The 18,118-nt window shown below is 45.9% G+C and overlaps 1 protein-coding gene across 1 annotated transcript; it reads left to right on the top strand.

The window, feature by feature from the left end:
- The first annotated feature begins 1,207 nt into the window (after positions 1 to 1,207).
- On the top strand, positions 1,208 to 3,675 carry GP5 (glycoprotein V platelet). The gene has a single exon (XM_085633832.1). The coding sequence runs from the start codon at positions 1,218 to 1,220 to the stop codon at positions 3,213 to 3,215; it is 1,998 nt and encodes a 665-aa protein (XP_085489958.1). The 5' UTR covers positions 1,208 to 1,217; the 3' UTR covers positions 3,216 to 3,675.
- The last annotated feature ends 14,443 nt before the right edge of the window (positions 3,676 to 18,118 follow it).

The following is an 18,118-nucleotide window of genomic DNA, read 5'->3' as shown; positions in this document are numbered from 1 at the left end:
GCATCAGTACAAGACCCATGATCCAAATGAATATTCAAGTCACCGAGGAATAAGAAATGGGGAAAGCGGAGCGCCCTAGAAATTAACTTATACTTGGCTCTAATGAACAGAGCCATACTTTTAATGACTTATGGAAAGTGGTAGCACAAAAGGGTGAACAGCATTTTTTTGCTCTTGCTGTAAATTAACAATTCTGAAAATGTACAGACATTGGGGCATATTATCAAGAACGGTGTTAAAATTATCGCCGCTTTAGCGTCAGGAAACTGCCGCTAAAGTGGTGATAATGGGCTTGATAATATGCCCTTGAGAATTCCCATAGAAGCTTATGTTCCCACCAGAACATGGGTTTCTATTGGAATTCACAAGGGCATATTATCAAGCCCATTATCGCCGCTTTAGCAGCAGTTTCCTGCCGCTAAAGCAGCGATAATTTTAATGCCGTTCTTGATGATATGCCCCCATGAGTTTCTGAACCAGCAAAATTCCATTTAGACCTCAGGCCTCTAACGTCTAGTTGACCAATGTGTGCAAGTTGTTAGAAAGCTGAGAGCATGCTGTTGGTGCCATGAATAATTTGGCTCAGTTCAGGAGATATCACCAGGTTCCTGTTGGCAGTTACTAGATAACTCACCATCAAGAAGTGGTGAGTACTGTTGTAAAGGGATACAGAATCCTGTGAAAGGGGAGAAACAAGTCTGCATGCACCCCAGCAGTGCCCCAACAATGGGGTTTCCGCAATGTCCCTGCACTCAGTTTCTGAATAGAAGCATGATCATACCGGATTCATGCCCAAATAAAATGAATGTACATAAAGTTCATCTAAATGGAACTCCTTTATTTAATCAGAGGTCATCCTGAAAATGGCATGTATCAGGCCCTCGGGGAACTATGTTGGACTCCTGTCTTAGGCCAACTCTATGCGGGATGAAGGTTCCCAATTTAACTAAGCATCAAATTGATTAAGGAAGGTGTTGCTCAATCATTGTAGAAATATAAAGGTTTAAGATTTACACTCTGTGCAGTCCAAATATAACTGTGCAGGGACTTACAAAATATAAAGGTGCATTTGATGGATTCACAGATTATTAGTTGGTTGTGTAAGGTTTCTAGGAATTCGTGGTGGGTGTGGGGGTAATTATATGCTGCATCATTTTATGCTCTTTTCTTCAGTCACTTAATTAAACTCCTTCATGTTTTCAGGCATTCCCTCAAGGATGTTATTCTCCTTTCTACTCACCATATTGGTCCAGTCTTCGATGGCAGTCTCTTGCCCAGCTGAATGTGACTGTTCTGTGAAAGATGCAGTACGTTGCTTAAGCCCAGCCATCACAGATATTGCCTCATTAGGGCTGCCTAGAGATGTGACTTACATTCTCATAAGTGATACAAGCGCCACTCAACTCAACGACAAATGCTTTCGTGAAATGCCCGTCGTACTGCGCCTTCTTTTGGAGTCGAATCAAATCTCTGTAATCACACCCGGAACATTCAGTGATTTGGTGGAGCTAAAGACCCTCAAATTGACTCACAACAAGCTAAGTTCACTTCCCACCGGAGTGTTCGACAAGCTGATACATCTCGAACAGTTATTTTTTGACCAAAACAGCCTAACACACATTGAAGAGAACCTTTTCACCCCACTGATTAACTTAAATGAGCTTCTTTTGAACAAAAACAAGTTAACCATGCTGCCTGAAGGATTATTCCATAATTTAACCAAATTAAAAGTTCTCAATTTATCTAGAAACACCTTGGCAACTCTGCCGTTAATGATATTTAGCACGCTAAACTCTCTTGAGAAGCTCTTTCTGTATGACAATAAACTTAGATCAGTTGAGTCAGAGATGTTTAGAAACCTCGAAGAACTTGTTGAACTCAGTTGTTTTGGTAATCTTATTGAGTCCATTGCTCCTGGCTCTTTCGATAGTCTCCATAAACTGCAAGTCTTAAAGTTATCGAAGAACAAGCTACAGTCGCTGCCTTGGGGGCTCTTCCTTCATTTGCCAAACTTGACAATGTTGACGCTCTATGAGAATCCGTTAAAAGAACTCCCCGAAGTATTGTTTGGAGAGATGGACATGTTCACAAAATTGTGGCTATACAAGACCCAGCTGTACACCGTGCCGGATTATGTCTTCAGTAATCTTACCAATTTGGAGCTTCTTGTACTGACCATAAATCCCAGACTGAGCTACCTTCCAAGAAATGCCTTCAGGGGTCTTAGTTCACTTTTGGAGCTTTCCCTCCATACGAACAATCTCACAGCTCTTGAAGAAGACCTCTTTCAGGGTCTCCAGAATCTCCGAATCATTGCCCTTTACAGGAACAATATAAAAACCCTTCCCAGAAAACTCTTGAGTAGTCTGGTAAATCTTGAAAAGATCTACTTAAATGACTCCAAACTTGAAACGCTTCCTGGGCATTTCTTCTGCATGCTGCCCAAACTGCAAGAGGTCCATCTTTATGACAACCCTTGGCTATGCAACTGTGATATCCACAACTTGCGGGGTTGGGTCAAAATACAACTTGACATCGTATGGAACCCAAGGTCCTTGATTTGTGATCAACCATTGCAGTTAAAAAATGTACCACTCTTGTCAGCCAGTAATCTGTGCCACTTTTCAACAAATGCAACTCATAAAAGTTCAACCTCATTGAGAACAATATCCCACCAACCATCTGACAAGTCTAGCGTGCTAACAATCACCAACTTCAATGATGTGCAATTCACAACTATAACAACTGCGACTACATCAGCCATTCCAAAAACAACTGTAGAGCGATTCATTGATCATTCAAAGCATGCAGCCACTAGTTCTCCAGCACCCATCTCCCACTCAAGCTCATATTATTACCTGCTCAGTAGAAGATCTACCAGCCACAGTGAATTTGACCAACCAATACCTTTTGGCAAAACCACGCGGGACAAAACTGAAACCCCCAGCAGCATTCACACAACCTTAAATGCAAACCCACAAACATACCATGGCTCAACCAGCATGCAGCACCCCTGGATCCTGTTTCATTTCAAAGCTCCATATAGTAAAATATTATTTTATCTCCACCTTCTTTGTTTAACTGGGCAGCTCATGGCCATTCTCGTAGCAGGCTGTGTTTTGTACAAAATCAACCATTTGGAACACTTGCACAGCTTTGTACTTCCTGTAGTCCTATTGAAGATGTCTGGAACCGTTGAAGGAGAAACCTTATGAGCACACAAAGAACTGCGTTGAATTGCTTCTTCACCAAGCCAAATTAATGGTGTGGCTAGAAAAAAATGGGATGCAAGTTGCCAGAGACTAATAAATGTTATGTCATACTGAACGTTATATATACGCTGTTCACTATGTAGGTGGTGGGGCACTTTGGGGTGGATGTGTAATGTGGTGACCTTTCTTTCCTCGAAGAAACCATAGAGTGATCATCTGGAGCCTGGGATTTTCAATGTTTGTCAACTGAGCCTAGTTTCATGCCGGGTTTGTAGGATAACTAATATCCCACATTCTTCTCTGTCTGTATCTAGCTACCTTCCCACACTTTACCCTCTATCAGTACCTCTACGCTGTTTCCCTTTTACCGTTCTCCACACGTCTGCACCGCCTTCATTTCTAGTTGACAATTATATGCTTGGTATATTAAAACCTCTTCTCCTTTGACAGTAACTTTCTTTAAATAAACAAATTATGAAAATCCTACAAAGAGAATTTGCCGCAGACTGTATGTGCCAATTTTGGTGAGTATCAAATGGTCTCAGAGAAAGTTTAAGGTAGTCCCTATGTCCACAGACATTGCTTAATTTGAGCAGAAAACAGTGCTGTAGTAATGATGACACGCTGGTATGTTGTAATCCAAGTAGATTTATTTACGGGTAACATCAGCAAGTCCTTATCAACAGGTAGGTCATCATTAACAGGTATATAAGTCCTGTAGGTGGTAAATAACAGGTAATAAACAGCCCCACCATGAGCAGTCTGCTAGCTGCTCAGCCCCCCTCACCAACTGTCACTCCTCATCCAGTCACCCAGGCATTTTACACATAGCCCACACACCAACATTCCACTCAGAACACACACACAGGCTGAGCAGCTAGGGAAAGGGTAACATAGGAGAAATACCATGACATGAGAATACTACAAGTGCCATCCCCACAAACTAGCAGATGATGAGATCAGAGCATGGGGAATGCCATTGGTGAAAATGTATAACCATTTTCACATGCAAATGTTTTTGTGGCACGAGTGTTCATTTTATGGAATTTGTGGAAATAGGTAGATGCAAAAATGTCCTTCAACTCATTATCTACTTTGGATGCTCCTAAGCATTGGCAAAATCAATAGATCGGCCTATGGACAGCCTCAAATTTTCTTTGCTTATTTTAGCAAACATATTCAATAGGCATCAAAATTATAAAACAGAAATGCTGACTTCTAAAGGCGAAATCATATCGTAGATTTAAAAAAACGGACCAGACGTGGAAAAATTAAAAGCCCATAAAATAAAAACAGAAATTGGCCCACCAGCCTGGGCACTGAAGTGGACCGCTTTTAGATGCATGTGCACACGTGCACAAGGAAAATGCATTTTCTCACAGCACAAAGACCCAATAGCTGAATTGGTATTACCCATTGCCCCTTGCTTTATACTGTGCTAGACAGAAGCAAAAAGTGAATGGCACGTGAACAGATCAATAAGTGGATAGGGCGGGCCAATAGCCCCTGAATGTATATGTACCTATTTTTATTATGATTTATCTGGAAAAGATGAGGCTGGTGAGACAGCTAAAGCTATGTCTAGCTCAGACAAAAAAAACTATATTTTGTAAATGTTATGGCCTCCTCAAACTGGTAAACATAACCTAGTGTGTATTCCAATCCTAATCCAAAAATGTATCACCTAGTATATATTTTTTCTTTGTAAAAAGCTGCAAAAAAATAACAACAAAATCCTCAAATCCACCTTCAAAAACATGAACAGTGAAATAGATACACAGTTTGTTTTAGAATACACAGCAACCTAGATGTGTTTACACATATATGTTTGCATAAACAAAAATAAGATGTTGGGAAATAGGACGATTGATCTTCCTGGTAACCTCAGTAATAATGACAGGTAATGTTTCTTTATGTTATGATTCAGAAAAGTTTGAGAATGAAGCACTTGGAGTAATATGTGACTGACCCTTTGTTTCAACCCAGAGTTACTGATTGACTGCCAATGTCTTTTCAGATTGGTAGTTGCGTGGGAGGACCCCAGGGAGAATGAAGAGAGACTGAAAGCTGAACGCAGAAAAAAGGGATAGAGAAATTGCAGATCCAGAGATGAGGCCACACTATCATTTGCTACACATGTCACCATTTTAGCTCAGTCATTTAATTCCTGGTGAAATGTTAGATTTAATGAGTCTAATTCAGCTGTATGTCATAATATGGACTACAGAAATACACACCTGTTCATATATTGACACCACAATATCAACTATGATTACCTTGTCAAGGTCAGGATAAATGTACGACTTTACCATGCATATGTCTTTACCACGCGTGCCTCTACCACACATGCTCGCCACCTAAACTTTGGGAACTACCCAGAGTTACCTGCTTCCTTTTTTGCATAGTTTATGCAGCACTTCGAGCATGAAGGGGTATTGTCTTGATATATATCATCTACTGGCGGTCGCCAGTAGATAGTTATATTTAGGACCTGGTTTCCATAGGAAAAGTGTTTAATGTTTTCCCAATAACTTTGGCGCCGGATGACGAATCTTCGCAAAATATTCAAAACTTGTGGGGCGCTCCGGTCAGCTCCTATCCTGAAAGTTTCGGGGTGATTCGCTAAGCGGGGGCCGATAAAAAAGGGGGGTCCCAAAACGTGTTTCTCCATGTTAATTCCCATAGGAAAATTTAGACATGGCTACAGCTCGAACTGCTAAATGGAATTACACCAAATTTGGCAAAAAGGTAGCCCTTGTTTCAGAAAGAGACCTTTTTTTAAAATGGAGTAAATCCGTTCAGTAGTTCCTGAGAAATTCCAAAAATAGCGGTCGGAAAATCAATTACCCATAGGAAACTTTAGACATTTTTTTTAAATGGTGTGAATCTGTTCAGTAGTTTTTGAGATATTAAAGGAAAAATGTGTTTATAAATCTGGGCGGGACCTAACTACACAAGCACGAGCTTGGCTATAATTGGCTGACAATACTTCAATCCAGGAAGCGTTGGCAGCCATCTTGGTGCAATGCTTTTAGGTCTTGCCTAGCGACGCAGCGCATGCACTGCACGCTTGGCGAGATCTATTGTTGTCGATCTACCCAAACACCACTGCACTAACCTAAACCCTAAAACACTACCCCCAGCACGACCCCCTACACTACACAAACACCACTGCACTACCCTAATCCCTAAAACACTTACCCCAGCACGACCCCTACACCAAACAAACACCACTGCACTACCCTAAACCCTAAAACGCTACCCCCAGCACGACCCCCTATACTACCCAAACACCACTCCACGTCCACTACCCTAAACCCTAAAACACTTACCCCAGTACGACCCCCTACACCACACAAACACCACTGCACTACCCTAAACCCTAAAACATTACCCCTAGCACGACCCCCTACACTACCCAAACACCGCTGCACTACCCTAAATCCTACATCTATCCCCAGCACAACCCCCTACACTACACAAACACCACTGCACTACCCTAAACCCTAAAACCCTACCCCAAGCACGACCCCCTACACTACACAAACACCACTGCACTACCCTAAACCCTAAAACACTTACCGCAGCACGACCCCTACACCAAACAAATACCACTGCACTACCCTAAACCAAACACTACCCCCAGCACGACCCCCTATACTACCCAAACACCACTCCACGTCCACTACCCTAAACTCTAAAACACCCCAGCACGACCCCCTACACCACACAAAGACCACTGCACTACCCTAAACCCTAAAACACTACCCCCAGCATGAACCCCTACACTACACAAACACCACTGCACTACCCTAAACCCTAAAATACTACCCCAGCACGTCCCCCTACACTACACAAACACCACTGCACTACCCTAAACCCTAAAACACTACCCCCAGCATGACTTCCTACATTACCCAAACACCACTGCACTACCCTAAACCATAAACACTACCCCCTACACTACACAAACACCACTGCACTACCCTAAACCCTAAAACACTACCCCCAGCACGACCCCCTACAATACACAAACACCACTGCACTACCCTAAACCCTAAAACACTACCCCAGCACTACCCCCTACACTACCCAAACACCACTGCACTACCCTAAACCCTAAAACACTACCCCAGCACGACTCCCTACACTACCCAAACACCACTGCACTACCCTAAACCCTAATAGAATAACCCCAGCATGACCCCCTACGCTACTCAAACACCACTGCACTACCCTATACCCTAAAACATGACCCCCTACACTACACAAACACCACTGCACTACCCTAATCCCTAAAACACTACCCACAGCATGACCCCCTACACTACACAAACACCGCTGCACTACCCAAAACCCTAAAACACTCCCCCCTATACTACACAAACACCACTGCACTACCCTAAACCCTAAAACACTACCACCAGCATGACCCCCTACACTACCCAAACACCACTGCACTATTCTAATCCCTAAAACACTACCCCCAGCATGACCCCCTTCACTATACAAACACCACTGAACTACCCTAAACCCTAAATCTACCCCCAGAATGACCCCCTACACTACCCAAACACCACTGCACTACCCTAAACCCTAAAACACTACTCCCAGCATGAACCCCTACACCAACACCACTGCACTACACTAAACCCTAAAACACTACCCCAGCACTACCCCCTACACTACCCAAACACCACTGCACTACCATAAACCCTAAAACACTACACCCAGCACAACCCTCTACACTGCACAAACACCACTGCACTACCCTAAACCCTAAAACACTACTCCCAGCACGACTCCCTACTCCACCCAAACACCACTGCACTACCCTAAACCCTAAATCTACCCCCAGCACGACCCCCTACACTACCCAAACACCACTGCACTACCCTAAACCCTAAAACACTACCCCTAGCACGACCCCCTACACTACACAAACACCACTGCACTACCCTAAACCCTAAAACACTACCCCCAGCATTACCCCCTACACTACCCAAACACCACTGCACTACCCTAAACCCTAAAACACTACCCACAGCACAACCCCCTTGTTGGAAACCGGGCAACCGGGTTAGCGGTCACCAGGTTCCCAGCACGGTGGTAGCTTGGATCGAGCGGTTGGGGGTCAGGCACCGTGTTAAGCGTACGTCACACCCTCACAATAACCATGCGTTCATCCGTTCCAAAAACGACACTACACCGTAAAAATTATGGAAGAAAAGAAGAAAATATATATGTCTTTATCTTATTTTCTCTTAGTTGCATGCTTCACATCATAAATACAATACAATAGGATTTTCCTTTAAAAGAGCAGGTCAAATAAACAATACTACTTCGAAGTTTCAACAAATAGGTTCAGGTCATAATTAAGCAAGGAATAAATAGAGGTGCAATAAATACAGATGGACAATAAATACAGTGCAGGAATAAATTAGTGAAAGACAATAAGTAAAGCACCTTCAATAATTAAGGTAAAGCAATCAATGACAATTACAGATCAGATCACTTTCATGAGGTAACTTGGTCTTACTTTGCCCATACACAGCCTGGGGTCATTTGGGTGGCATGGGGGTGTCCCACCTAGATTGGTCAAGGCTGGGGCTTAAGCTGAGGCAGAACGAGGGTAACCTAAAGATCTGGCCCTCCAAACTACACAGCCCCTCACGGAGGTCACTGCACCAGTCTCAGTTCACCCCTGGCACTCCCAGGCTGGTCCTAACACCCCTCTAGCCCCTAGGATGGTCTTTAGGGCTTCACGGGGCCTTAGACGCCCCCTCTACCACTTACTGTCCCTTCCACGACTATCGGCTCCGCTTGGCGCCGTGTCGACGCCGTGAGGCGGCTCCAGATCGATGTCGCTGGGCGGCATCGGCTCGATGTCGCCTTCCGGCGTCGCAGGGACACGGTCTCCCCACTTCCGGGTGTCTCCGGAGTGCGATCTCCACTCCCGACCTCCGGCGCGCTTCACCTCAGTTTCCGGCGACTCCGGAGGGCGGACTTCACTCCCCCGTCGACGCCTCACCTTGACCTCAGGTGACTTCCTACTCGACCTCCGGTGCCTCTCCACGACCTCCGTCGGCGCCCTCTCTCGACCTCTGACGGCTCCGGGTACAACGTCTGCTTTCTGTCAGCGCCGCTTCTCTACCTCAGGCACCAGGTCTCCAGGCTTCTCGACGTCAGGACTCCAGGAGGACACCGCCGAACAGGTCAGGAGCTTGCTGTTCTTCCTCTTTAAGGCCTGTTCCAAATGTTCAGATCCTTAAGATGGTTCTTCTGGTCTTGGTCCCACACAGGGCTTTAGGCTGGGCTTGGTCAGTAGGGACTAGCATCAAGGGTGGGTTTCTGGACCCCACTCCAAGCACTGGTTTCCACCCCTGCTGCCTTACTCCGACCTCCTTCTATCTCTGTGTCCTCTCTCCTCTCCAGTCAGATGCCAACTGCCCCTCTGAGATGGCCTCCCAACATTCTAAAACTGCCTCCCACTATCACAGGATTCTAGAATGTTTCAGAAGGTTCTAGAAACCTCCAGTGAGTTCTGTTTATGTCACAGGTGACAATGGGTGGCCACCATTTTGTGTCTCAGGCCCTCAGACAGAAGTTCCAGGGGTAGGGAAAATGGCTCCCTGACCCTGCATCAACACTAACAAGTCTGGTGGTTCCCAAAAAGGAAAAATTATAACAGGGTTTGAGGCAGAAGTGGGACAAAATAAATAATGATGAGGATGGACCACCCAAAGGGCTGACAGGTCTAACACCCCTACACTACTGCACTACCCTAAACCCTAAAACACTACCCCAGCATGACCCCCTACACTACCCAAACACCACTGCACTATCCTAAACCCTAAAACACTACCCCCAGCATGACCCCCTTCACTATACAAACACCACTGCACTACCATAAACCCTAAAACACTACCCCCAGCATGACCCCCTCACAACACAAACACCACTGAACTACCCTAAACCCTAAAATACTACCCCAACATGTCCCCCTACACTACACAAACACCACTGCACTACCCTAAACCCTAAAACACTACCCCCAGCATGACTCCCTTCACTACCCAAACACCACTGCACTACCCTAAACCATAAACACTACCCCCTACACTACACAAACACCACTGCACTACCCTAAACCCTAAAACACTACCCCCAGCACGACCCCCTACAATACACAAACACCACTGCACTACCCTAAACCCTAAAACACTACCCCAGCACTACCCCCTACACTACCCAAACACCACTGCACTACCCTAAACCCTAAAACACTACCCCAGCACGACTCCCTACACTACCCAAACACCACTGCACTACCCTAAACCCTAATACAATAACCCCAGCATGACCCCCTACACTACTCAAACACCACTGCACTACCCTATACCGTAAAACATGACCCCCTACACTACACAAACACCAGTGCACTACCCTAAACCCTAAAACACTACCCACAGCATGACCCCCTACACTACACAAACACCGCTGCACTACCCAAAACCCTAAAACACTCCCCCTATACTACACAAACACCACTGCACTACCCTAAACCCTAAAACACTACCACCAGCATGACCCCCTACACTACCCAAACACCACTGCACTATCCTAAACCCTAAAACACTACCCCCAGCATGACCCCCTTCACTATACAAACACCACTGCACTACCATAAACCCTAAAACAATACCCCCAGCATGACCCCCTCACAACACAAACACCACTGAACTATCCTAAACCCTAAATCTACCCCCAGCATGACCCCCTACACTTCCCAAACACCACTGCACTACCCTAAACCCTAAAACACTACTCCCAGCATGAACCCCTACACCAACACCACTGCATTACACTAAACCCTAAAACACTACCCCAGCACTACCCCCTACACTACCCAAACACCACTGCACTACCATAAACCCTAAAACACTACACCCAGCACAACCTTCTACACTGCACAAACACCACTGCACTACCCTAAACCCTAAAACACTACCCCCAGCACGACTCCCTACTCCACCCAAACACCACTGCACTACCCTAAACCCTAAATCTACCCCCAGCACGACCCCCTACACTACCCAAACACCACTGCACTACCCTAAACCCTAAAACACTACCCGTAGCACGACCCCCTACACTACACAAACACCACTGCACTACCCTAAACCCTAAAGCACTACCCACAGCATGACCCCTACACTACCCAAACACCACTGCACCACCCTAAACCCTAAAACACTACCCTAGCACGAACCCCTACACTACCCATACACCACTGCACTACCCTAAACCCTAAAACACTACCCCCAGCACGACCCCCTACACTACTGCACTACCCTAAACCCTAAAACACTACCCCAGCATGACCCCCTACACTACCCAAACACCACTGCACTACCCTAAACCCTAATACAATAACCCCAGCATGACCCCCTACGCTACTCAAACACCACTGCACTACCCTATACCCTAAAACATGACCCCCTACACTACACAAACACCACTGCACTACCCTAAACCCTAAAACAATACCCACAGCATGACCCCCTACACTACACAAACACCGCTGCACTACCCAAAACCCTAAAACACTCCCCCCTATACTACACAAACACCACTGCACTACCCTAAACCCTAAAACACTACCACCAGCATGACCCCCTACACTACCCAAACACCACTGCACTATTCTAATCCCTAAAACACTACCCCCAGCATGACCCCCTTCACTATACAAACACCACTGAACTACCCTAAACCCTAAATCTACCCCCAGAATGACCCCCTACACTACCCAAACACCACTGCACTACCCTAAACCCTAAAACACTACTCCCAGCATGAACCCCTACACCAACACCACTGCACTACACTAAACCCTAAAACACTACCCCAGCACTACCCCCTACACTACCCAAACACCACTGCACTACCATAAACCCTAAAACACTACACCCAGCACAACCCTCTACACTGCACAAACACCACTGCCCTACCCTAAACCCTAAAACACTACCCCCAGCATGACTCCCTACTCCACCCAAACACCACTGCACTACCCTAAACCCTAAATCTACCCCCAGCACGACCCCCTACACTACCCAAACACCACTGCACTACCCTAAACCCTAAAACACTACCCCTAGCACGACCCCCTACACTACACAAACACCACTGCACTACCCTAAACCCTAAAACACTACCCCCAGCATGACCCCCTACACTACCCAAACACCACTGCACTACCCTAAACCCTAAAACACTACCCACAGCACAACCCCCTTGTTGGAAACCGGGCAACCGGGTTAGCGGTCACCAGGTTCCCAGCACGGTGGTAGCTTGGCTCGAGCAGTTGGGGGTCAGGCACCGTGTTAAGCGTACGTCACACCCTCACAATAACCATGCGTTCATCCGTTCCAAAAACGACACTACACCGTAAAAATTATGGAAGAAAAGAAGAAAATATATATGTCTTTATCTTATTTTCTCTTAGTTGCAGGATTCACATCATAAATACAATACAATAGGATTTTCCTTTAAAAGAGCAGGTCAAATAAACAATACTACTTCGAAGTTTCAACAAATAGGTTCAGGTCATAATTAAGCAAGGAATAAATAGAGGTGCAATAAATACAGATGGCAAATAAATACAGTCAGACAATAAATACAGTGCAGGAATAAATTAGTGAAAGACAATAAGTAAAGCACCTTCAATAATTAAGGTAAAGCAATCAATGACAATTACAGATCAGATCACTTTCATGAGGTAACTTGGTCTTACTTTGCCCATACACAGCTTGTGGTCATTTGGGTGGCATGGGGGTGTCCCACCTAGATTGGTCAAGGCTGGGGCTTAAGCTGAGGCAGAACGAGGGTAACCTAAAGATCTGGCCCTCCAAACTACACAGCCCCTCACAGAGGTCACTGCACCAGTCTCAGTTCACCCCTGGCACTCCCAGGCTGGTCCTAACACCCCTCTAGCCCCTAGGATGGTCTTTAGGGCTTCACGGGGCCTTAGACGCCCCCTCTACCACTTACTGTCCCTTCCACGACTATCGGCTCCGCTTGGCGCCGTGTCGACGCCGTGAGGCGGCTCCAGATCGATGTCGCTGGGCGGCATCGGCTCGATGTCGCCTTCCGGCGTCGCAGGGACACGGTCTCCCCACTTCCGGGTGTCTCCGGAGTGCGATCTCCACTCCCGACCTCCGGCGCGCTTCACCTCAGTTTCCGGCGACTCCGGAGGGCGGACTTCACTCCCCCGTCGACGCCTCACCTCGACCTCAGGTGACTTCCTACTCGACCTCCGGTGCCTCTCCACGACCTCCGTCGGCGCCCTCTCTCGACCTCTGACGGCTCCGGGTACAACGTCTGCTTTCTGTCAGCGCCGCTTCTCTACCTCAGGCACCAGGTCTCCAGGCTTCTCGACGTCAGGACTCCAGGAGGACACCGCCGAACAGGTCAGGAGCTTGCTGTTCTTCCTCTTTAAGGCCTGTTCCAAATGTTCAGATCCTTAAGATGGTTCTTCTGGTCTTGGTCCCACACAGGGCTTTAGGCTGGGCTTGGTCAGTAGGGACTAGCATCAAGGGTGGGTTTCTGGACCCCACTCCAAGCACTGGTTTCCACCCCTGCTGCCTTACTCCGACCTCCTTCTATCTCTGTGTCCTCTCTCCTCTCCAGTCAGATGCCAACTGCCCCTCTGAGATGGCCTCCCAACATTCTAAAACTGCCTCCCACTATCACAGGATTCTAGAATGTTCCAGAAGGTTCTAGAAACCTCCAGTGAGTTCTGGTTATGTCACAGGTGACAATGGGTGGCCACCATTTTGTGTCTCAGGCCCTCAGACAGAAGTTCCAGGGGTAGGGAAAATGGCTCCCTGACCCTGCATCAACACTAACAAGTCTGGTGGTTCCCAAAAAGGAAAAATTATAACAGGGTTTGAGGCAGAAGTGGGACAAAATAAATAATGATGAGGAGGGACCACCCAAAGGGCTGACAGGTCTAACACCCCTACACTACTGCACTACCCTAAACCCTAAAACACTACCCCAGCATGACCCCCTACACTACCCAAACACCACTGCACTATCCTAAACCCTAAAACACTACCCCCAGCATGACCCCCTTCACTATACAAACACCACTGCACTACCATAAACCCTAAAACACTACCCCCAGCATGACCCCCTCACAACACAAACACCACTGAACTACCCTAAACCCTAAAATACTACCCCAGCACTACCCCCTACACTACCCAAACACCACTGCACTACCCTAAACCCTAATACAATAACCCCAGCATGACCCCCTACACTACTCAAACACCACTGCACTACCCTATACCCTAAAACATGACCCCCTACACTACACAAACACCACTGCACTACCCTAAACCCTAAAACACTACCCACAGCATGACCCCCTACACTACACAAACACCGCTGCACTACCCAAAACCCTAAAACACTCCCCCCTATACTACACAAACACCACTGCACTACCCTAAACCCTAAAACACTACCACCAGCATGACCCCCTACACTACCCAAACACCACTGCACTATCCTAAACCCTAAAACACTACCCCCAGCATGACCCCCTTCACTATACAAACACCACTGCACTACCATAAACCCTAAAACAATACCCCCAGCATGACCCCCTCACAACACAAACACCACTGAACTATCCTAAACCCTAAATCTACCCCCAGCAGGACCCCCTACACTACCCAAACACCACTGCACTACCCTAAACCCTAAAACACTACTCCCAGCATGAACCCCTACACCAACACCACTGCATTACACTAAACCCTAAAACACTACCCCAGCACTACCCCCTACACTACCCAAACACCACTGCACTACCATAAACCCTAAAACACTACACCCAGCACAACCTTCTACACTGCACAAACACCACTGCACTACCCTAAACCCTAAAACACTACCCCCAGCACGACTCCCTACTCCACCCAAACACCACTACACTACCCTAAACCCTAAATCTACCCCCAGCACGACCCCCTACACTACCCAAACACCACTGCACTACCCTAAACCCTAAAACACTACCCGTAGCACGACCCCCTACACTACACAAACACCACTGCACTACCCTAAACCCTAAAGCACTACCCACAGCATGACCCCCTACACTACCCAAACACCACTGCACTACCCTAAACCCTAAAACACTACCCTAGCATGAACCCCTACACTACCCATACACCACTGCACTACCCTAAACCCTAAAACACTACCCCCAGCACGACCCCCTACACTACTGCACTACCCTAAACCCTAAAACACTACCCCAGCATGACCCCCTACACTACACAAACACCACTGCACTACCCTAATCCCTAAAACACTAACCCCAGCACGACCCCCTACACTACCCAAACACCACTGCACTACCCTAAACCCTAGAAAAGAAACCCCCACCCCATGCCCAATCCCCCCTACCTTTCATTCCTCGTGGTTCCTCTCTCCTCGTGGTTCCTGCTTCACGTCGTCTCTGAGGGGCGGTACACGTCGTTGTGAGGAAACGGAACCGCCTCTGTTTCCTTACAATGACGTGGATCATCTACATGTTTTTTAGAACGCATGGTTATTTACCATACATACCTTCACAATGAAATTCGTTGTAAAGGCATGCGTGCTAAATGACCATGCGTTCTAAAACAATGTGTAGTAATGAAGCGGCATCGTAGGTCGAAGACCGTTGTAGCACTAATTCTACATTTTGGAACAAGGGCATTTTAACCTCGTTGTTCCTGCCAGATACAAGGAGAAGATCCTGTGTTATTCAGTGCCCTCGTTACCTTTTCTGTGGGTTGTGGTGCTTGTCACTTTGCTGCCCCGCCAGTGCACACGACTGGGCACCCCACCTTGTGTGCCATCTGCAGGGCCTCTGCCCTCAGATCACTGGTTTCAGTTTCTTGAGTGGCAACATAAACAGTTGCTCCCAACGGACTAGCCTGAACACTTAGGTGAATATCCCCTGCACCAGCATTCCACGGAAATTCTTTCCTAGCTCTCCCACGTCGACGAGGACGTCATAATAGCACGGCTCCGCTCGCGACACCGTATGACGTCATCGGAGCCATAAGAGGACCTCGTCGGTGTGTTGACGTCAGTTCCACCCATTTTTTCTGTGCCACCAAGGCAAACAGGCGGACCGAGACATTTTCACATGTATACATAGTATACTAAATATATATATATAAATATATATATATATGGGTTTGTTTTAATGTTTTTCACTGAAAAAAACATAGGTTTCAGGCACGTTAAAGTTAGAAATTAGCATTTAAAAAAGCATAGAAATTCACTGAAAAAAACATAGGTTTCAGGCACTTTATAGTTAGAAATTAGCATTAAAAAAAACATAGAAATTCACTGAAAAAACCATGGGTCTCAGGAACGTTATAGTTAGTTGGACATTTCACTTGTATAAAACCATAGAAATTCTGGCGTTATAGTTAGTTCAGCTAACTATAACTCGCGCCCCCGCAATGCACTGCTGATGACGTCACATATTACATCATTCATGACATGGTCAGTGACATCACTGATGACATCACTGATGACATGTCAAATGACATCACTGATGACATCATCCAGTGACTGTGTGTTTCTGTAAAGTTTACATTTGTTTTATATATATGCTAAGCTGTATTGAAGAATGAGTGGGTGTATAAGTGTCTGTATGGAGGATTTAGTAGGTACCTGACTAACTGTATAAGTGAGTGATTAAATGTGTCTTACTGAATGCATGGGTTAGTGAATAAACTGAGTGAAAGTCTGCATCAGTCTGTCTGTTGTTGTGTAAGCTGTTGCATGGGTTGGTGAGTAGTTGCATGAGTGTCTATATGGGTTATTGATTGCTTGCCTGAGTACTTGTATGTCTTCCTGAGTGTGTGTGTGTGGGTGGGAGGTGTTTGACTCTGTGCATAGATGTGTGAGTGGTTTATTCACTGGGTGTATGGGTTCAAGAGTGCATGTGGAAAAAGCTGTATGGGTGGGTGAGTGTGTGTATGGCTGTGTTGGTGAGTGAATGGATGTCTCAGTGGTACATGTGCAAGTAACTACATATGTAATAGGCAGTATATGTGAGTGATGGTGTATATAAATAACTATATGTGAGAGTCAGTAATTGTGAGAGTGGCTGTATGGATGAGTGTGTATTTGTATCAGTGAGTCTATAAGAGAGTAATTATGTGTTAGTATCTGTATGAATAAGTGTGGTGGTGTCTGTATAACTGTATAGGTGAGTAAATGGAAGTATGATTGATTATGTGCTTGACTGACTAGATGTGTGAGTAACTCTGGATATGTGGCAGTGTGTGAGTGTCTGTATAGGTGTATAAGTGCATATGATAGTGTTATATTGATGAATGTCTGCATGTATGAGTAACTGTATGGGTGAATGAGTGGATGTGTGTGTAGACCTAGGAATCAGTCAGTGAGTATTTAGTAACTGGTATTGATGTGTCTATTTTTTTGAAAATGGTAGTCTGTATTTTAGAGTGGGTGTATCAAAGGCTATATTCAGGTGTGAGGAGGTACATCAGATTTTCATGTGGATAATGTCATCAGTGCTGTCATCAGTGATGTCATTTGACAAGTCATCCGTGATGTCATCAGTGATGTCACTGACCATGTCATGAATGATGTAATATGTGACGTTATCAGCAGTGCATTGTGGGGGTGCGAGCTGTAGTTAGCTGAACTAACTATAACACCACAATTTCTATGGTTTTATACAAGTGAAATGTCCAACTAACTATAACGTTCCTGAAATCCATGGTTTTTTCAGTGAAAATATATATATATATATATATATATATATTTAGCTCCACACTGCCAATCGGTAATCA

This window comes from Triturus cristatus, chromosome 11 (assembly GCF_964204655.1).
Source record: "Triturus cristatus chromosome 11, aTriCri1.1, whole genome shotgun sequence".
Lineage (NCBI taxonomy): Eukaryota > Metazoa > Chordata > Amphibia > Caudata > Salamandridae > Triturus > Triturus cristatus.
Note: the sequence above shows the minus strand (reverse complement) of the source record. Positions and strands in the feature narration are given on the sequence as shown.